The sequence below is a fragment of the Ruditapes philippinarum genome, unplaced genomic scaffold (genome assembly GCF_026571515.1).
Source record: "Ruditapes philippinarum isolate M1 unplaced genomic scaffold, ASM2657151v2 ctg537_1_1_1_1, whole genome shotgun sequence".
Taxonomy (NCBI): domain Eukaryota; kingdom Metazoa; phylum Mollusca; class Bivalvia; order Venerida; family Veneridae; genus Ruditapes; species Ruditapes philippinarum.
The window spans coordinates 2,626-25,685 of record NW_026857371.1 but is presented as its reverse complement, the minus strand read 5'-3'; the positions used below and the strand labels follow the sequence as shown (position 1 = coordinate 25,685).

The 23,060-nt window shown below is 32.7% G+C and overlaps 1 protein-coding gene across 10 annotated transcripts in view; it reads left to right on the top strand.

The window, feature by feature from the left end:
* The window catches only part of LOC132749529 (tropomyosin), a 35,531-nt gene extending 26,627 nt beyond the window's left edge, over window positions 1-8,904 (top strand). For 6 of the 10 annotated variants that reach the window (XM_060739330.1, XM_060739329.1, XM_060739326.1 and 3 more), the window contains 3 exons: window positions 1,755-1,817; window positions 3,115-3,184; window positions 7,326-8,904. In XM_060739330.1, the coding sequence (XP_060595313.1) occupies window positions 1,755-1,817; window positions 3,115-3,184; window positions 7,326-7,408 (216 nt within the window). In that variant the 3' untranslated portion in view covers window positions 7,409-8,904. Of the gene's footprint in view, window positions 1-1,754; window positions 1,818-3,114; window positions 3,185-5,035; window positions 5,106-5,821; window positions 5,946-7,325 lie in introns of all 10 variants that reach the window. The other 4 variants (XM_060739332.1, XM_060739331.1, XM_060739327.1 and 1 more) reach the window with 2 other exon arrangements.
* The last annotated feature ends 14,156 nt before the right edge of the window (window positions 8,905-23,060 follow it).

The following is a 23,060-nucleotide window of genomic DNA, read 5'->3' as shown; positions in this document are numbered from 1 at the left end:
GAATGCCAATTATTTCAACATTTTTTTATGTCAATTTGTCAAATATATAAGTTGCTTTGACGCTGCATGCGATATGCTCATTTATGACAGGATACTTTGGTAGTACTAGCTCATTAAAACTAGCTTTAATATTAGTACAATGAATAAAACAGTATGCGCTCATTCATTCAGATATTTCATTTATGCAAGCTGATTTAGATATTTAACATAATGGTATGTCATGACAGAAACGAAAATTAAAACAAAACCAAAAAAAAATCTTGTGTAAAAGCGTCATAAGAAACTTATACCACTGTATGGTTTTAAAATATGCCAATCTGCCGGAAGATTTATTTTTGTCTTCTATATAACAGGTTAGGTACAGGTCATCGTTCATACATAATCATTTGAGGTGCATTGCCTGCTTGATTTCAAACATTGGAAACTGCTTCATTTATATCAAGGAAGTTGACAACAAATATGGTTAATTAATGTTAAATATTACTGGTTTAGAAGTACCCAGTATTATTGCTGGCTGCTGCAGACTCACCTGCTGGCCTTTTCTGCCATAAATAAAGTACTTAAAAATCACGGTCAGTACTTTACAACAAGTCACCTTTAACTCTTTAGCAAAACACTGTAGTCTCATGCATTAATTCTCCATGTCTGGGCCTGTGACACCATTCGTCTGAGTATTTGATCTATCATAATAAAGTCTGCACTGATATTTTCAGTCAATTAAACACAACACACTGCATGAAAACACTAAAGTTAGTAGTATTGAATTAACATGACATATTCTTAAAATACAGTTGATACAAGTCATTAAGAATGCGGCATGCGACATTTGTGCAAAGCAATATATTTCTTATTTTTTATACATTACTGTTATTATATGAAGTAGGGCTTTATTTTTAAAATAAAACTCTAGTTTTCTGTGAAATGATAAAGAAGAGCATTAATCTAGATTTTATAAATCCTGAACATGAAATGGACTTGTCAAGTTCCAATTAATTGGACTGTGCATTATCAATTTTGGGTAATCAAGATTAAAATTTAAAGTTGCAACAACGAAGATTCTGGTTAGTAGACCTGATACACGGGCGTTAAAGGATGACAATAAGTTTTACTGTTTAGCTAAAAAACAAAATGTTTTGTAAGATAACGTTCTTTGAAGATTTCACAGAAGACTTGTGTTTCATGCTATCGAAATTGTTTTTACCTGTTGTTTTCTTATGAATATTACACATATATACGGTAACGATAATTTATTTTAAATATGAATGTAAACTAGATCTTTATGATTATTGCATCAATAAAATTAATAACATTATATTTTCTTTCAAAAAAGTGACCTGCTGTAGAAAAGATATGCTTTAAAGATGCATCAATAAGATTTTGTTTATTGTCTTAAAATGTTACAAAGATTTTTTTCGTAAATATTAGAAACGAGTTGCATTGAGTTCAATAAATTATAATATAAAAAAATGTCTAGTCCCTGCTCTCAACATCTCTGAATAAATAATCATATCTTGTTTTACTTTGAAATGTGAAAGAACTTTATACAGTCGAGAGTGAAGAATGGAAGTAATCTGTCATATTTTTGTGAAAATTAGAAAAATTAGAAAATCTGCCATCTGTTCTTACAGACCACAAACCTGTAAACTGAAGGTTACTGTTTTGATGTGGCAACTCTGTATAAAATAGATTTAAATTTAAGGCCACATTCTTAGGTACAATATTGATAACTAATTTGTGTGCGTTTTGTATTTTAGGCATCTCAGAGAGAAGACAGTTACGAGGAGACTATCCGTGACTTGACCCAGAGACTCAAGGACGTGAGTACTGATTCTTATATATTTGGGATGTCTCCGGATGTCTCAAGATTCAACAGTTTTATAACATTACTTGACTACACAAATATAAATTTTGTCCCAAATTCTCAAATCATGATTTAAACGAGGGGGCAATGGCAGAGTTATTCACTTCATAGTAATTTTTATGTTTCGGGAAATTTCTGTCAACAAGGTGGTTTGTGCAGGTAGAACTATTTTGGAATTAAGAATTGCACTGTAAAATGTGTAAAATGTTGAATCATGGTCATCCGAAGGGACTTCTCAGAGTTTATGGGTAGTTAATATTAGAATATGGTTGATAAAATACAACTTTATTAATGTAATAAAAAAGCAAAGTTACTACTGTACTATCAAAATAGGACACTTGTCAGATAGGGACCGGGGGCAATTTTAAAATGTTCTGTTAACATGCTGTGTAGTACTAGTATTTAAGTTTATATGGATCCCCCCATACATAGTTTATGCTTTATGAGACATGTATGTAACATCTTGTACACATTGTATGATTTATATTGTATAAATCAGTAGGTAATGTTTGATGGATTGGAAAAATTTCAGGAAAAAATTGTAAATATACTGATTGTTTTATATATGATACTATTTTCCATTTTGCTGCCTCAGAAATAAGGGGATGCATCTGTCTTTTTTATCACAAATACATTGTTTTAAGCTGATTTAGATTTATACGTAGGGAGTATTTTTAACATCAATATGGAGTGCTGGTTGAACAAAGTTATTAATTACTGTTTACTTTACAAAATTGTGTGTGGAATTTTATCAACAACTGGTGCGTCTGTGGTAAAAGGGGCATAACATATGTATATGGCAAAAGCAAGTGAGATTTTCGTCTTTTGCTATTTGTTTTTTGTAGTCTACATTTAGACTAGCTTTACAGTCAGTGCCAGATGCTGCAGTTGTTGGAATGCACATTGTCTTTCGCTGGAGCATATAGCATGTTTAACAAGAGCTTGGCATGCTGAAAGTTTAGAGCAAATCTTTTAAGATGGCTGACCAATATGTTCGTTCCTTTAGTAGACAGTTTCAGTTTCTTTATACGTATGAAAAAGTCAATTATGAACTTAATTGTTGTAAATAACTCTCAGTATATTTACAGTTAAAATGTATCATAACTGTTTATTATTATGTTTTATTTGTATTCCCACAAAAGACTGGTGTTGTAGAACTGTAAAACTGAAACATTCTTTTGTCAAAGGATTTTGCGGAATTTGAATGCACAGCTGTTGATTGTTATAATAAATATAAACTTACTTTGATATAGGCCGAGAATCGTGCGGCGGAGGCTGAACGCGTAGTCAACAAGCTGCAGAAGGAAGTTGACAGATTAGAAGGTAAAGGATGAAACCGCTGACTTGCCCCTCTGAAGGGGTGATGAGCCCCCTGTCCTGAAGCTGCAACATAGAGATATCCCAGTTGAATTGGAATAACACCCTGAAAAAAATATTTCCATCCATTTTAATCATATGTTGTATTTTCATGACTGGAAATTTGAGACCTTGATTTTGATTGCAAAAGATCGTAAAAGTTTTATAATATAATGAACTTTTGGATGTTTTTTGTTTTTTAAATCGTTCATATTTAACATTAAATTTTGAGAAGTAAATAACCCAAATCTTACTTGTTTTGGGGGTATCCTGCTCTTAGAATTGGACTTGACTTGGCAATTTTTGGTTGGCTTTAAACTGGAATGAAATTTTTATTTTACCAACCTAATAAAGTAGGGCTTGAAGGGATATTAAATGATTAATTTAAAAATATAGTAATATTAAAATCCACAAGTAAATATAGACAGTCTAATACAATATCATTTTGTGAAGAATATTAAACACATTGTTGCTAAAGCAACTGTCAACTTCTATCAATTTCAGACATGGCCGAACGGCCAAAAAATGTAGAATTCACTTCACCAATTCCGGTGAACTATGACCCCAAAATGTTCAAGGCTCCTGGTCTTTCCCAACATCAGCTGTGCCGGCAAATTATTACTCACAAGCATTCGACACCTCAGACTTTTAATGGTACACATTCTAGAGTATTTGAATGAGTCCTGTTTACTATCCTCGGAGTGCTTAAGATATTTTATGCAATTTCCCTTCTTATTTATAGACAGCCTGTTATCAACCATACACCCATGCCCCGTCCAAGTATATTAACCTGTATTTTATAAAGTAGCCAGGAGCGAATTATGCATTTGATATATAGTTTACTATTATCTATCCACTTTATTTGATAGTCTGTTACAAGGTTTACATAAACTTAATTATAAAGTAATTAGAAATTCAGCATAAGGTTTTTTGAATGAGTTGACAGTTGCTCGTCAGTTATATGAAGGAAAGGGTAAAGGAAAATTTTTAATTTATGTTATTTGTGCATCTTGTATAATAAACAAGTTGCACAAAAATGGAACACAAAATTAGAGTATTAAAGTACCCTCGAGATGAATTTTGAAGAAAAATCTAAATTTTAACAAACCTTGCTACAGATGGTAAATAAATATATTAGAATTGTGGAAATTATTTCATCCAAGCCTATGTGCCATTGTCTGTAGAAAAAAACTAACAGCATGTTGAAAATTTGTTTTTATTTTTCAGACAATTTGCATCAATAGACAAGCAGTGTTTTGTTTTGTTTCCTGTTTTGTTATTTTCCCTTGCATGAATTTGTTCTTTTGTTTCAGGAAATTTAAGGAAAAATTGCAAAGTCGTTTGTTTAGAATCTGAACTGAAATGTACACGTTTTATATTGGTTAAAATATGTACAGTATTTAGAAAATATCCTAACAAAATTAATATTGTTCAAATACTTCAACAACTTTGCAATGTTTCAAGCTTATGATACTGAAGTCGTGTTACTGTCACCAATAAACGTGGTTAGTTTATAAAATAGCTAACTTTATACCGTGTTTGACCGTGTGCTGCATTTTGATTATTCTTGTAGTTATATTTAAAAGGAACATCCAAAAATAACATTGATGTTGGGAATTTGAAAACTTGTCTTTGCTATAAAATTTCTTAATCAGAACATAAGATCAAGGCTTATAAGCTCAAAGACAATGACAATTAAAATGAATTTCCAGAGTAATGTTATTTCTGGATGTTTGAGCATATATAGTTACGAAGATATTCAAGAATGAATGACTTGTTTTGTGTTTTAATTGCATGTAATTTATGTTTCCCTACCAGAAAGAGCGTCGTTTGGAGGATGCTGAACGAGAAAACACACGGCTACTCGCGGAAGTAGATCATTGTGAAAGTATGTTTAAATATTTATCAAATGATTTCTCATTTATTTCGGTATCTTAATGTCTATTTAAAAAAGAATGTTCTAAGATATATCTTAAGACTAGAACTGCATTAGATGCAAGATTGAACTGATTTCAAATTCAATATACACAAATGAATTTGTAACGTCCGATTAGCAAAAGCAAACCCCATTCTTTTTCATTAAGAAAATATATGTGCGTGTGTTACATGATTAAAATCACATCATACGCTTGAATCATGCAGAGAGATGTGATAAAGTACGTGAAGACATTAGAATTGTGGAAAATGAGCTTGACTTTGCCTTACTCGCTGTAGAAGGTTTCTAAAGTATGTCTGGCATCACCACACTGTTGGAACAAATGGTTTTACATAAGGGATGGTCACCAATTCACTTTTGAGGAGTAATTTCTCTACAAGGACTTTATATTGCTTGTGATGTCTTGTGATCCAAGTCACAAGGGTTAAAAGATATTTTTGTTCGCATTACATCACGATAAGTAAATGAGTGTATTTAAATGTTTGAGACTAAAATTATAAAATACTTGATAGATGATATCTCATTAGTAGCTCCTCAAAAGATTGCACCGTGTGTGCGTGCGACTGTATGCAGGATAATTGTTTTGATGCATTCGATTTTAATGTTGTTACATATCAGTAAAGTGCAGTGTGGGTAGTGTTTTCTTACTATGCATGGCGCTATTTCAGGGAAATACGACCAATTGATGGAAAGTCATGAGCAAATAAAAATGGAATTGGAGAACACATTTGCTGATCTTGATAATATGTGAGCATGTACCCATTCCATTATTTCATCATTTTATATTTAAAGGTAACTAATCTGCCTTTACTAATTAGGTGATGAATTCATTTGAAATCATCAATCTTCGTGTATCCAATTTATAATTATTATGTATAATCTAATAATGATAATGAAAATGTTATATGGATGTAAAAAAAGGTTACAAGTACTTGTTAAACACGACTCAATTTAATATTTTAAAAGAAGTTTACAAGTTGTTAGGGATATTTCGTCATGAATTAAGCTTTGTCTCTTAAGCAGTTTCAATTTATAAAAGTAATGTCCGGCAAGTTAAGTATATGTAAATCATAAGCATTTTGAGGTGACAGAAAATATGAAAGATTTCAAAATTTACAAAAGTACAAAATCGTTTGCAAAAAAGGGGTGAAAAATTTTCAGGGAAAATAATACTTGCATTTGGTTAACAAAAGAATGGTTTTGATATTATTTATTAGAATAGATGATGGTTGTTGTTGTTTTCTTGCATTGTGTAATAATAACAATGATTACTAACATGAATAGTCTTTCCTTTTTGGTATTCAATAAACCTATAAAAGAATAACGGGACTGTCTAAAATGTTATTTGACTTGTATTGCTTCCTCTTAAGATTTTATAGGTTATGGAAAATCCTTCCTTTACTGCCAGGCTGACCATCTCGACAAGTTTATTTCATCGTACTAAAATCCGTTGAATTATCACGGATTCATTTCCAAATATAATAATAATAAGCGAGCCCATTTCATAAATAATACAAGGATATAGTACTGATAGTTATCAAATTTCATATTATTATTTATTGATTTGAAATTGAATTTTTGAATGATCCTGTTCCAAAAGTACATTCTTGTTAACGATCTAATACATCGAAATGGTCAAATCCCATATGAGAGTATGTGTGGTTATATTTTGAAAACATTCAGATTTCTCACTACATCGTTACTATTCGTACTTTTCTGTACATGTAAAAGGCTCTATAAAAATTCATTCTAATCCCCATGTCTTTGTTGCTGCCCCATTCAGTGAACTATTAAGTTCCTATTTTATTTAAAATGCATTTACAGTATATTCTATAAAGTTCATAATTAACTAATTTGATGTCTTTTAATTTCATAATTAATTGGTATGAAGTTCTTCTAGTTATATAACTCTTAGATATACTAGTATATAATTCTTTATAAATTCTTTATAATTCTTTATAAATGATGAAATAACAATTGCTCGTAGTTTTGTAAATTCTTCATTGTCTAAGAGTTTTCTTTCTAAATAATTTGCTGTATTTCAAATTTCTAATTAAAAGATGTTTCAATTAATGCACTTCAGTTTCCGTTAATGTTCAATCGTACAGACGTTTAAAGTTTTTTGCTTGTATTTTGGTTTCACACTCGATTTGTTTTTTTTTTTTGTTTCAGATGAATTACTTGCTGAAAAGGAGAAGTACAAGGCGATTAGTGACGAATTGGATCAAACATTTGCTGAGTTAGCTGGCATGTGAGAACATCAACTTTTGTCAGACAACAAGAAAAATACACTTCATTTACATTTCTACAAAGCCCTGTTTCGCTGTTATTGATGATGGAAAAAAAAAACATTCTATGCAAAATGTTAACTTTCGGACAAAAGCTGAAGTGATTTTTTAATGGAATATGAAAAGTTTATTTATAAGTTTCAGACTTTAATAATGTTATTTGTATATTTTTAAGGACAGATGTAGAGTAATTGATACATGCTTTACGGCTTATATAGTATTGTAAATTTATGTGTATCTGTGTGTTTTCCGCAATATCACAGGAAAGAATTATAAGCAACAGTGGTCTTTCTTTCATTTACTGTTTTTTATTTAAGGCTCTTCGTGTTGCTATGTTACTGTTAGGTCTAAGTGGGTGTTCTTTTTTTCTTTCATATGCACAGAGAATTCAGCAAATGGATTTTAAATAGTCGCTATATTTACTAAATGATACAATGTATTAACAGACATATAACTTTGAACAAATAATTTTTTTATTACGGAAAACGTCTCCTGCCTTAACCACAAAAAATTGTATGTATGTATGTATGTAATTAAAAGATTGACTCTATTCAGCCAAATCTTTTTGGGGTTACTTGCTTCTGACATACACCAGGTTTCATTTTGCGGAAACTTTCGGTTTTAACTGCAGCAGCTGCCGGTTTACTGAGAACATGTTGTTGTGGAAACTGTCGGTACTGCACCGCTCCTTACGCACGTGTCCTTTTATATTGACTTTGTCTATACGCCATATGTGAATAGATGTCAAGTCATATTGAAGGCTTTATAGGGATATGTGTTGAAAGGGTTTCGAATGATAAGTAGCCTCAATAAATTTTGGCTATGTTAATGAGAATGTGGGAGCCATTTGGGTTAACAATGTTGAAGTGTGTCGAGCCTGAGTGGCAAAAGATATTGTTATAATAAGGTCCGCAGTGGACTTACTAAAATTATCTGAAGCGTATTTAACATCAAGCTTGATAATAAAAAAAGAAACACGCATCATTTACCATCATGATACACTGAACCATCTGTATATTGAAGAGAAAATAAATATGGCAATATCCAGCCCCCTTCTGCCATTCCGCTCATCACCTTCAACATCTCCCCATTCTTAAGGTGTATGTTCTGTTATAGAAGTTATTTTGATCATTTTTTCGTGTAAAAAATGACTTGTAGCCCAAATATTAAGATCTTCATTTATATCATTTACAGAAATTTATTTACTGTGTAAATTGCAAACTATTTTGTATTAAAAATTGGTACCAATTTTAACTTTTTTTGTGTCATAGACAATTGTGTAATCATTTTTATTATCGGTAAACAGTTTAGTTTACTAAACTTGTTCGGAGATGTTCGGTGTATAGGGAGATGTTGTATATTATGTCTTCGGAACTTACGTAGATAGCTTGGCCTTCACTGCATTCTTCCTGGATATTGCCAACTTTGATTTTTAACCTTCAATAAAAAAAATCATATTGTTATGCTTAAGTATTGTTTTTGTTTTATCCCCACTGTAAGAGAGATAAAAAAAAGATGTTATGGAAGCGAGCTATGTGTCAAGAAAAATAATTGAAAATAACAACACTATGTAATGCACGTGACGAATATATATTATGTGGGGGAAGTGTTAAAAATTACCTTAAAATTGCCTAAATACACATTTTTGAATAACTGAATCCCTTAATAAATGCATTGCGTTTTTAATAATCGCAGCAAATGAAATTAAAGTTGATGATAAAAAAAGTGAGCAATCCTAGCTATAAGACCTCAAAATTATTCAAGCATTGTTGTGAATGGGAAATGAAGGACGGTTTTGGAAACCGAGGAAAGCTTGGTCTTTTCCCTAACTCTTGTTTTTAACAGACCCCGTGGTAATCTTTTGGCCGTACATCATTAAATATCTAAGCTGTAAATTTTATAAAGGGAAATAACAAAAATGATTAAGAAAAAAATCTGGTGGTTTAAAAAAAGCGATACTTGAATAAAAGTTTTCCTGGCCACTATAATGATTGACTGGGCTTGTAGACAATTATTTTGCTTGCCTTTGGTCGGAGAATCGTTGTGATTATCCAACGCCCATATTTCAAAGTCGGTCATGACTTAAAATCGGATACATTTGTGTAAATAATTTTAAGGTCAGATCTGGATTTGAGTTGTAGCACAATGTTGCCGCTCACTGGACTCGTTTCAATTTTAGTCCTGGGTTGTGCTTACTGTGACTTGACAGCAAAACATCACAAAGGGCCATGATGCCACAAAATTTAATTAAAAGTCGTTTTACAAATAACGTTTGGCAAAAGTAAACCGATATTTAATATTTTTGCGAAAGGTCAGCATCACTTAAAATTCTCGTGACCTGTTTTTAACCAGCTCGATCTGAAAATGATAAGACTTTGTCACCCGTATAGAGCCAGACCAGGAAGGCACTCTACTGTCAGTAGCTCAGTATCAAAGAGATCCGTAATGCAAATTCAGCAGGCTAAGATTTAATAATTCACAGCGATATGATGATCACTATATAGAGGATATTGAATGAGTGTGGGTTCAATACTAAATTCAATGAACGAGTTCGATAAAACCATATGCAAACCTCTGGCGAACGAGCATAATGTCTTTTCATTCAACTAGTTCAATAAATTTAGTATCGAATGTACACGAATATAGTATTCTGTTTCAATAACATACTAAAAATATCAGACCTGTTTACAGCGAAAAAGAAACACTTTTACAGTGACGTTCATACAATTTTTATAGTGTGACGCATACATTCAACGCGTCTTTACACTGTTTGTATTACGCAAATGACGTCGCGTCAAAATATATGCACGGGGCGTGCAATAACGTAAGCGGCACGGGTGTGCGATAAACTATAAATTGTCACGGAAAACAAGTCGTACAAGGGAGGGAACACAGTAAGACTGCATTTCAGATAACGTAAATTAGTTGGTTCTATTGGTAGTAAGAAGTCGACTTGGAGCTTTACTCGTTAAGGAAAACCTCACGTGTGCCTCCACGCATTATACAAGACAGAAAGGGGCACCTGCGTAGAATCACCATCACTCACGTAAAAGAATTCAAAGTCTCTGGCAGGAGTCGAACCTGCAACGTTGAGGAGCAAAGGGTTTGAAGCCAAATACATGTACCTTATCCACTCGGCCACAGACGTCCCAAACAGTAATTCAACTGTAAAATATTTATTATTACGTAAACGTTTTCTGATATAACTGGAATGAATGTATATTCCTTTAGTTACATAATTATTTAATAGAAAAAAATGAAATATAGATGTATACTACCCAAAATTTGTCTAAGATTGTATTCATTCCTTATATAATGTTTAAACGTAAGAATATTTGCTGTGATCCTGAAAATTTGTTAATTTGACATCGGTTTTGCGCCGAAAAGAAATAAGCCGACAAAGTGTTGAAGCGGAACAGGAGTTGAAACTTGGTTGATGCAATAATTAATTAAATATAACGTAAAAAAAGATTAGGCCTTTTGGCTTTTTTCTTAAAAAAAATGAGGACGGTGCCCGAAGTGGGCTTTGGTATCAAGTGTGGTGGCCACTTGATTGGATTACTGCTAATGGTGTGTGGTGGGCTACGAGCCCACTTGTCCAGAAGTGCCTGTTAATTGGAGCTCTGGAACCGTAGTTGGCTGGACTGGCCGGGCAGATATTGCGGTCTGCATCATGCCCTTGACATGTTAAATTGGATCAAGGTCTGGAGACTTTGCTGGCCAGTCATTATGTTTTATTTGTGTTCTGAAATGTTTTTGAACCCCAATAGACTGGTGTTCAGTGCTGTAAAACTGAAGGTAGACTTGAATGGATATTAAATGATAAATTATCAATACTAGTAATAGTTTATAAAGTCCACATTTAGTAATAAACTTCGATCATTTGGTGAAGAATATTAAACAAACACATTGTTGCAAAAGCAACTGTCAACTTCTATCAAGAACGGCCAAAAATGTAGAATTCACTTCACCCATTCCGGTGAACTTACATCATCTAGGCCGGCAAATTATTACTCACAAGCATTCGACACCTCAGACTTTTAATGGTACACATTCTAGAGTATTTGAATGAGTCCTGTTTACTATCCTCGGAGTGCTTAAGATATTTTATGTAATTTCCCTTCTTATTTATAGAGAGCCTGTTATCAACCATACACCCATGCCCCGTCCAAGTATATTAACCTGTATTTTATAAAGTAGCCAGCAGCGAATTATGCATTTGATATATATAATTTACTATTATCTATCCACTTTATTTGGTTGTCTGTTACAAGGTTTTCATGAACTTTTTTTATAAATTAATTAGAAATTCAGCATAAGGTTTTTTGAATGAGTTGACAGTTGCTCGTCAGTTATTATGTAGAGGAAAGGGTAAAAGAAAAATTTAACCAAATGCTATTTGTGCATCTTGTATAATAAACAAGTTGCACAAAAAATGGAACACAGAATTAGAGTATTAGAGTATTCTCGTGATGAATTTTGAAGGAAAACTAATTTTTAACAAACCTTGCTACAGATGGTAAATAAATATATTAGAATTGTGGAAATTATTTCATCCAAGCCTATGTGCCATTGTCTGTAGAAAACACTAACAACATGTTGAAAAATTGTTTTTATTTTTCAGACACTATGCATCAATAGACAAGCAGTTTTTTGTTTTGTTTCCTGTTTTGTTATTTTTCCTTGCATGAATTTGTTCTTTTGTTTCAGGAAATTTAAGGAAAAATTGCAAAGTCGTTTGTTTAGAATCTGAACCGAAATGTACACGTTTTATATTGGTTAAAATATGTACAGTATTTAGAAAATATCTTTACAAAATTAATATTGTTCAAATACTTCAACAACTTTGCAATGTTTCAAGCTTAATATGACACTGAAGTCATGTTACTGTCACCAATAAACGTGGTTAGCTTATAAAATAGCTAACTTTATACGTTTGACCGTGTGCTGCATTTTGATATTCTTGTAGTTATATTTAAAATAAACATCCAAAAATAACACAGAGAGATCCGTTATGCATATTTAGCAGACTAAGATTTAATAATTAACAGCGATATGATGATCACTATAGACCCTTTCATTTATTTAAGACCGTATTCAAGTTGTCGCTCTTTGATGATCTATCATTGGGGGATACGAGGTTCTTTGCCGATACGACTTAGTACAAAATTAAAAGAGATATGAAGATCTATATCCTTACTCTTCTAAGACGGGCTGTTTAAATTGCCGAAATTTAGTATTTTTCATAAAAAGATGGTTAAATGAATCACAATTAGTTTATAACGATATCTTCAACACTAGATCATGGCTTAGTACCTGTTTCGTTTGAATCAGGGATTTTAGAGGATATTAAATGAATTAAGGTTCATTACTTAATGGATTGAACGAGTTCAAAATAAAAACATATTACTAGTATGCGAGCCTCTGGCAAACATGATACGGTTTTATTCAACAAGTTCAATAAATTTAGTATTGAATCTACACGAATGTAATACTTTATTTATCACATACCAAAAATAAGAACTGTTTTACATATATAGTGTAACGCTAACATTCAACACGTCTTTACACTATGATTATGTAACGCAAATGACGTCGCGTCAAAATATATGCAGGACGTTCAAAAGCGTCACGTCACGGGAAACAAGTCGTAGAGAGAAACAAGGGAGATAACACAGTTGCACTCCAGATCATGTAAATGAGTTGGGTTTTTGTGGTCGAGTTTCATGTCGCACAAACACTTTAACGTCAGAAGTCGACCTCCAGCTTTACTGGTTGATGAAAATACAAGTGTGCTTCCATGCATTATTCCAGGCACGAACGGGCACCTTAATAGAACCACCAACATTTGATCAGTAAGCTAGCTGGACAGCTTCCTCACATGAAAATGATACTTGTAACTCTCACACACACGTGAAAGCATTTAAAAGTATCTGGCAGGATTCGAACCCACAGCAGTGAGGAGCAAGTGGTTTGAATTCAATTACCTTAACCAATTGGCCACGGCCGTCCCAGATAGTTATTGTAATTATAAAAGATTCAATATTCTGATTCATAAGGAATGTGTATTTTTTTCTTTCTTTAGTTGTATATTATTAATAGAAAATACCAACAAGAAAATGAAATATATATGTATACTACTCAAAAATGTGATAAGGATCTTTTCTTAGATTGTATTTATTCCTAACATTATGTTGAAACTATATCCCAGGCCATGATTGAGACGCCGTCAAAACGGTCATGATTAGACATGCGTACGGGTACTAAACGCCCATTAAACGATCTCCATACCAATATTCGTCTATCAGTTAGGTTCACACCAAATTTTAATTCGACAGTGAACAGTACTGGGTAATGCCATTCAACGTCCATCTGTCATGAGCGTGAGCCAAGTGGAAACGTTTTTTGATGTGGTTTCAAGTCAATGGGGTTCGAATTGTTGGTCGTCTGGTCCCCATGTCAGCTCTATGACGAATATTGCTGATTGTTTGCATAGAAATTCATACGCCAGTGGTACCCTGCAAGTCAATTTGCAGCACAGTATCTATCAATAAAACGGTCTTTACGCCGAGTTGTGACCTTCTCACGGCCACCACCTCATGCCTCACATTTCCGTGAGTTGGAAACCGTTCACACATCCTTGCAACATTGCTCTAGCTGGGGCACCCAAATGCCACTTGCCACATGCTGTTAGGAACGCCTTACCTCAAACATCCCTATTCCCTATTAATCTCTTGGGTGTCAAGACACCGTTTTATTCTTAAGTAAGCCATATCCAATGCTAGCTTTGAAATAAACGTTACAATGCACAAGCAAAGTTTGAATATAACAGATGTGTACATAAAGGTATATGTCGATTGCGCACGCTTTTTATGGGCTTCACTGTAGGTGTTAATTAAGTTTATTCAGGTTTAAAATCAGCATCTACTGGACAGGTCAGGTATGCCATCAGCATTTATGGCAACAATCCCTTATCTTAGGTTGACCATTAATTTAAGAAATATTTAAGAAATAAAAAGCGATCCCTTTTAAGTAGTTTATTAAAAACAACGATGGCATGTTATGCCTAAGAAATTCTTATTTTCTTAATTCTTTTGAAATGTCAAATATGTGTTTAATAATGTTGAAATAATGCATTTTGGCACATTATGCCTAAGAAATTCTTATTTTCTTAATTCTTTAGAAATATCAAATATGTGTATAATAATGTTTAAATAATGCATTTTACGTGCATGTTAGATATTTTGAACTGAAAAAGTAAGATAAGTACGTGTGGTAATTAAAGATAGCAAAATGTAAAGTAAGTAGTATTTTAACTTCCATACATGATTATACCAAATGCTTGCAGAACTAAAGATAAGAAAGATAGCTCATGTATATATAGCAAAGGAGTAACAAGATACCAAAAATAAACAGGCTTTCTGAGAAGACAAAAAAATGATAGCACTTCTGGGACATAATGGGCTTATATAGATATGCTATACAATATAACAAACTACTTTACAATAAGCACATTTGTTTATATTTTAAAATTCAAAAACTTATAGTATTGAAGAATGAATGCTGTTATCATAAAATAACACGTCTCTCACTGTAATAATGCATAATAGCAACCATTGAACTAAAATAATACCGTCGGCGACAATCCGAGAACTGAAATAACACCGCGGGGGGCAGAACAAATGGTGTTATTTCAGTTTAAGGGTTGCTTTAATTATATGCCCGAGAGACATTATTATTTTTTATAATACCAAAATAGTAACAGGGGAGAGAACTAGTACTGGTACATATTTTTTATAGTCTATATAGATTACTCGCTCTTGGGGAGTATTGCAAAAAAAATATTGACCTAGAAATAACATTATGTGTCGTCACATTAGGCTATATAGTAAAAAGTTTGAGTGAGGTATAATAAAAGCAAATGTTGTACCTTTCACCAACTCTCTCATGAACAAACATGTATTTAAATTAAACCGAGTTTGCAATGCTCGCCTTTATAGTTGTTTCATTGCTATCCATGCCAGATAGTTTTTCATCCAAAAGAGAATATGAAATAATTTTATCAAACACAAATTTTGATTATACATATCAAGCTAAATACATAATTACATGCACCTATTTTCTTTAAAAAAATCGGAAACTAGGGCAAGTAAACTAAATATCAGACAGATGGTGTAAAGTGCAAAAGTCAAGCACCGGCTTTTGCGGTATTTGATCTTCCGGGCCAACACAGGAACACGAAGGACCCGAAAATATAACTCTGTTATGAAGAACGGTTGAACGGATTAACATTTTACATTTGCCACGGAACATATACATCTGTAGTTGTGAGGAAAGAGGTCATTCCTTGAAAGTTATTAAACCAAAAAACAGGGAAAAGTGTAGCAACACCTACTATTTCTGTACTGGTAATAACTTGGCAACTGTCTTATAATAATGGGAATTCCACATGTCACACAAATGACCTAAACTATATTAGCCTATAATCTGATATATATATATATGCGTAGCATAATAAAAGAATGCTTACTCGTCATATGGAGTCAGATATGACGTCAAAAATTAAATTCAATTAACCAAGGCCTTTCGACCTTCGTGATTTTATTCCTGCACATTTGAGCCCTATTCTTGCACAATTCTGGAACAGCGCACTCAACATTGATATCTATAGCCTAAAGAAATTGAATTGAAGTGAGGAGGTAAAGAAAATGATTTGAGGTTTGGAAAAAAAATAACAGTGGTTCATATTTGATAACATCAAATAAGTTTTCAAAATTCAAACAATAACCAGCTAATATTTATATTATTTGTTGATTGTTTAATATTGTTTTAGACACTGAAATTTTCCCAAATGTTAGGAGTCGTGGCATTATATTATTATTGTACAAAACCAAAGGTGACAAAAATGATACAAACTATTAACGTAGTATAACTATTTAAAGTTGTTTTGGCAAATTATTTATAATGGGATAGCAAGACATTATTAACTTAAGCAGGAACAAGTCAGATTTCGCAAACCTTACAGTAAATCTGAAATATATTCTCGTTCAAAAAATACTTGATTATTATATTGATTCTGATATAACAAAATTAGTAGGTCTATTTGTGCAATGACTCTGTAAATCTTTTACATCTATGGAGCAAACTAATATCACATACTTTTGACGGCAAATGTCTTAAAACAATTTTACATGTAAAGTCGAGCTAAATCATGAGTTGTTCAAGAAAATAATACATTGTCAAATTGTTTCACCAGTGATACTGATGTCCGGTATTTTGATTAGTTGCCTCGTGTGTTATTTTCATTTTTCTAAAATGACTTAGCGAACTACATGTTCACTAAGTTTGAAGACCTAGCATCAATGTCAAGGTGTTCTTTTGACAGTCTCAGTACTGGTGATGCTAAAGGATATTTCAGAATAGTTTTTGTTTGCTGACAATACTGTTTTGCTTGTTGAAAGTCATAGCTATCTTCAAAATGCTTGAAATGTCTGAGTATTGTATAATGTGGGATTTATTTGTAAATGAATCCAAAACAAAAATTGTTGAGAAAGTGATCGCGCGTTATTTAGTTTTCATTACATTGGCGTTATATGTATTTTCAACAACAACGGTAGCTTGTTTAAACCAAGGTAAGATTGATTGAATAGACGAGAAAAATCGTGTTCTCATTGATAAGTAAACGTGTATAATCATTGTTCGTACATTTTCATTTGTTTGGTTCTATGGTGGCACCTATTTTGATGTATGGCTGTGAAATTTCGAAAAGGGCTTTGAAAACATTAACTAATAGGGCAATTCTAATTGAAAAGTTGCAAACAACGTTCCAATGGTATTTTATCTCGGATGTGAAAGTACAGCCAAATTCTTTAACTATAAGTCAGTGTGTTATGTTACTTGGCTAAAGCTATTTTGTCATAGGACAACAAGATATGTTATATTTTAAATAGCACTGCCCTGTCATTACGTAATATTTAATAATCATTATTGGTTTTTATGGATTCATTTTGTATAACACTTTTTAGATGGTTTTGGTTTGTCTGATTTCTGTCATTTATATGCATTACAACAAATGTTGTTAATGCTATTTCCCCTTCTAATTAAGATGTCTGATACTGTGCTAATGAGCAGGGAGATTATTACATTACAGACATACTATTGAATAAAAAAACCTTGGACACCAATTTGCGTAAATCAGTTTACAAATTGAAAAAAAAACAAAACCAAAAAGCACTATTTTTGTACCCTGTTTAACTATATACTATTCTTAGGTAATTTGCATTTTTAAAGATTTATATAGAAAATGATCATTTTTTAGTGATGTGCAGCCGTAACTAAGGATAAACCATGTATCACAAGTAATTGGAGGGGGGGGGGGGTGTTTCTGACTGCTACAGTTCTCTTTTTCTAAAAGAAAACAAATAAAAGGTTTAAATAAATCTTTAAAAAAATATAAATAAATCAGTTATTCCTTTAGGTAGGTCTAGTCACACTTGTTGTTCTTTCCAAGTATGAATCATTTTCATAATGTTTTATGTTAAAGTTTACACATGGTCTAATTTCATAGCTGTACATCAAAGAACAAGTAATTAGGGAAGGTCCTTGGTTATCATCTAGGTAAGCTGATATCTAAATTCAATAAACATAGAAAGCTATACACACTCTCCAAAACCATCAAAGGACAAAGAAAGAAGACACTTTATCAAAACCTAGGTCAGATGATATCAAAGTTCTTGCAATTTTACTTCTACAACTGTGTACATGGTCCAAATTTCATTTAAGTTAAAGATGACATCTGAATAATTTTATATGTTTGTTTGGTAGAAAGTCTTGTTTTGTCCAAGTATTAATCAAATTATGACAATTTTACCAATGCTCAATAATTTGACATTGCCAGTCAATGTCGTTTAAAGATAAACGTCACATCTGAATTATTCAATATGTTTGTTTGGTATAAAATGTTGTTTTGTCCAAATATGAAGATAATCCACTACCAAGATTACCAAGATAAGTCAATTATATCAAAGATCAGTGAAAATTCAATAACTTAACATTCAAGGTCAAGGTCATTCATGACTCAATATTAATTTGAGTTCGATATGCATACCCTCAAGTATGTTGTGTCTTAATATGAAGTAAATCCATTTATTAATAACAAAGTTAAAGCCAGTAACTGTAAAAGGGGAGAAAATTTCAATAATTTGATCTTCAAGTTCAAGGTCATTTTTGAGTGATTGTTAGGGTGTGTCTGGTTTACTTGAAGGGCCTATCCTAGAAGATTGTTTTGTAAAGGTCATTAATGACTCAATGTGAATTTGAGTTTGATATGCACACCCTCAAGTATGTTGTGTCTTAATATGAAGTAAATCCATTTATAAATAACAAAGTTAAAGCCAGTTATTGTAAAAAGGGGAGAAAATTTCAATAATATGACCTTCAAGTTCAAGGTGATTTATGAGTGATGGTCAGGGTGTGTCTGGTTTACTTGAAGGCCTATCCTAGAAGATTGTTTTGTAAAAGTTTGAAGACAATCTATTAAACAAAACAAAGTAATAGCCATTAATAGCAAAAATCAGAAAAAATAAGATATTTGACCTTGGATGTCAAGGTAATTATCAATGAAAGTCAAGTTTAATTCGGTCGACTTGAAGGTCTTGTCCCAAGGGTTGTTGTGATCTAGTATGAAGGCAATGCACTAACAATGATTAACGTTAGAGTTTTGGGGACAACGGGATTTGACTGTAACAATACCTCTTAGTTGTTAGATATTAGGGACCCAACACATGCCGGTCATGGGATTCTAACAAACTTAGAATAGGTATCTTTAGTATGGGATAATTGTACTAAGTTTGAAAAAGAAACATATTAAAAAAAATCAGTACGAAGCAGCTCGCATAGTAACAGGTTTAACAACATCCGTATCAATTCAAAATTTACTTAAATATATAGGATGGGTTTCACTTTCAAACAGACGACAATTTTAATGTATAAAGGAAAATATAATTTATTACCATAATATCTTATGTAACTTTTTCCACCATCTGCCGAGATGGTGTTAGATACCTTTTACTCGTTAAGAAATAATAGTGACAATATTTCCTTAGCCAGACAAACCGAAATTTATTAAATTATCAGTTATTCAATTCGATAAACATTAACGAATTACAGTCGCTAGCTACATTTAAAAAAATTAAACAGTTATATAAATCACCAGTAGTTTTATTTTTTTCTTATACGGTGAGCGTGTCTAAAATGTTTTTGTTAACCATGTAGTTACAAGTCCATTATGCCAATGAGGCAGACATTGAAAATAAATGCGCAGCACTTTTTCCGATGTAACTTAGGGGACCTAAAAAAGATCAATTTTGTAGTTCAGTTTGGCTAGGAACACAATTCCAAATATTTCAAAATCTGTTACACAGGCAGATATTTTTTGCACAGCATTATTTAATGATATATGACATACAATGTACATTGAAGAAAATAGTAGTTTGCATGCATTGCTCCTATAAATAATTATCATACCAATTTATATTTACCCCATTTTCTAAAATAGATACCAATATTGGCAATCATTGGCAATCATGATGGTGCAGCATACTCCAGAATTTGCTCGATTCCTTTTAAAATATCACTAACACACAGTGTAATCAATGGCATTTTAAAAATACCCAATTATGTGTCTGTCATACGATTAGATTTTCCCCAAAATTTATCCAGTTTCTTACTTGTTTGGCGCCAACTGTTTCTGGTAATTGTTTAGCGGAAACTCGGCAGAGCCTCGTTACCACCGTAAACAGTTATCCTCGTGTTAGTCATTCCGGTCTGTGCCGGCAGGCAGTATTTAAACATTAAAGTTGTGAAATAAAGAGAAAACTATATACAACTAATTATGCTGAACCATAACACTTACTTAATAAATGTGTAGACCCTTAAATGATTTGACCTGGTTTTAATCTAAAAAATCCAAAAAAAAAAAATCACAATGTATTTCCCGTTTCACTTTTGGGCACAAAATAAAAAGCCTAACATCAACAAATATATACTCTGATACTGTAAAAACTGTAAGTATGAACTGTTTAAAACATTTCAGTAGTTTTAACACATTTAACATATTCACGTTATCAGTTTTATTTGTTGTGATTAGTGATTTTCAGTAGCTGACTTCTCACAGATTGGGCAGGGAACTAAGATTTGAGAACACTGACCATTTTTCTTGTTTTAATGTTGAATTCTGCTTAAGCCGGTGCTAGGGGCGTGGACGGTAACTTGCACTTTCCATTACCGTCCATGAACAGGCTCAATCAAACCGAGCCTACAACATTTTCAAATTTGTTGTGTTGGGCTTTCTTAAGGGATTCTGTATTTCTCTTTTTTTGTGCAAAAAGACAAGTGAACCCAGCCATATTGCACTGGTCACACTTTCCAAACTTTACCTAAAATAAATGGCATTTTGCTAGCATCAGGGCTGAATCTTTTACAAATGATGCACTTTTATCATCAGTTATTTCCTCATAAGAATTAAGGCTGTTCTCTACATGCTCAATCGTTGGCCTTGATTTTTTTTAACCAGATGTTCTTTACTCTTTAAAAAAGCACTGGATGCCTCTTTTGTGTTTTGTTAGTATATGTTTCAGACACAATTGATTCTGACTTTTTGATTTCATTGTTTTTTTCACTCAGTTATAGCTAATTTACTATTTTGCCACGAGTTTTCCTTAAACTTTTTGCAGCTGCAACAATTTCAAGGAATGTGCCCCCTTTCTCTAAATGGAAAGTTTCAGCTGTCTTACACACACGTCATAGCTTGGTTGATCATGCCTACTGAAAGAAGTGGCTGGTGCAAATTGAGCATTAGAAATTACGAAACAATTATAAGGATATATATCTATTTTTTGAATGCAGCTGTAATGTTAGAATCGAAAAGTGTGCTTGACCCTCTTGAGTAACGTTGGCCTTTAATGATGGCCTGTTTGTTACAGAAGAAGAGTCAAACGGGCTCGTCAGGGTCATGCTTAGGTTAAATTACAATAGAGGCGTATACACATTTTAACAAATGTATTTATGCCAAGGAGTTATCAAAGTTAAACAACATAAAACAATGACATAAGAAACATTTCAACAGTAACATCAGACTGGTGTTAAAGAACATATTGATAAAAATATGCATGTACACAAACTATATAGAGGTACATTTACCTATAAAGAAATGGGTGGGGTACTATAAAATAATATGCATTGCAATTCCTATCATCAAAATACACATATTTCACAATTCACGTGGTTATTTATGCATACATTACATCAATATCTACATAATACTGCTTCCAAATCATTTACGATTACACTAAGCTGGTATACATCGGATTGAGAGACAGCTATGAGATTCAAGGGAATCCGGGAACCAGTCCCTAGCTCTTATTGAATAGATCCCTTGGTTCTTTTACATGCCCAATATATTACTGATACATGCAAGGATAATGAAGGATTACCTTGATTTCTTTTCAGTACACCTCTAGGTAGGTAGGTGGGAAACACTGAAAGTGTCTCTAAAACTGAAACATCCCAAGGAGGTTACCCAGGATCGAACCCGGGACCTCAAGAGGGACAGTCAGAGGTCTTACCAACTAAGATTTTGTGCCACCAGTATTATATACTTACAACATAATTATACTAGACCTATCACTTAATGTGATTATAAGTATCAACTGTATACAAAAGAATTATTTCAATTAATTGCAATCCCAGTATACTTGCTATAAACCAAGATTGATTACAATATCTCATTTCTTACTCTAGTTATTGTCCAGAAACCATTTTTCTATTTTTAGTAACGTTGACCTTGACCTTAACCCCAGGGGATATAAATGCAATAATAACCGGGGTCTTCACATAAGCTTGCTATACATCAAGTTTTATTACAATATCTTATTCCTAACTCTAGTTATTGTCCAGAAACCATTTTTCTATTTTCAGTAACGGTGACCTTGACCCCAGGGGGGTCCACATGCAATACCTACCGGGGTTTCCACATAAGGTTGCTATAATTCGTGTTTGATTACAATACCTCAATCCAGACTCTAGTTATCGCCGACAATCTGATTCCTACATACCACACTCCCACTTACTTAATATTATTTATGATAATATTGGGTCGTTACACTTGTATAGACGTGGCATGCAAAACAACAAACATTAAATATTGTAACCACACAGCCTCCAGATTCTGCAAGAAACATTTTAAGCTATTTGGAAAAGACCAAAACAACTAATGGCTGGAGCAGATGAGGACAGTGGGGTGGCAACACAATTAAATTTATATAATTCAATAAGGCCCAATGATACATGGATAATATCATATTATGTCCATCATATAGGACAAGAACATGGGTATTTTCATCTCTAATTGGTAGATATTTTTGGAGGTGATACTGCATATATTTGCAGAAAACTAAGCGTTAGAATAACCATTGTACGTCATTGTTCCATCACAATATGGAATGGCAAATTCCCTCAAGTTATCAAGCATCCTTACACTAGAGAAGGCAAAGAATGGCTGAATAAGTTGGCCAATGCTACTTACACAACCCATAAGGGTATTCAGTAAAGCCTTGCCAGA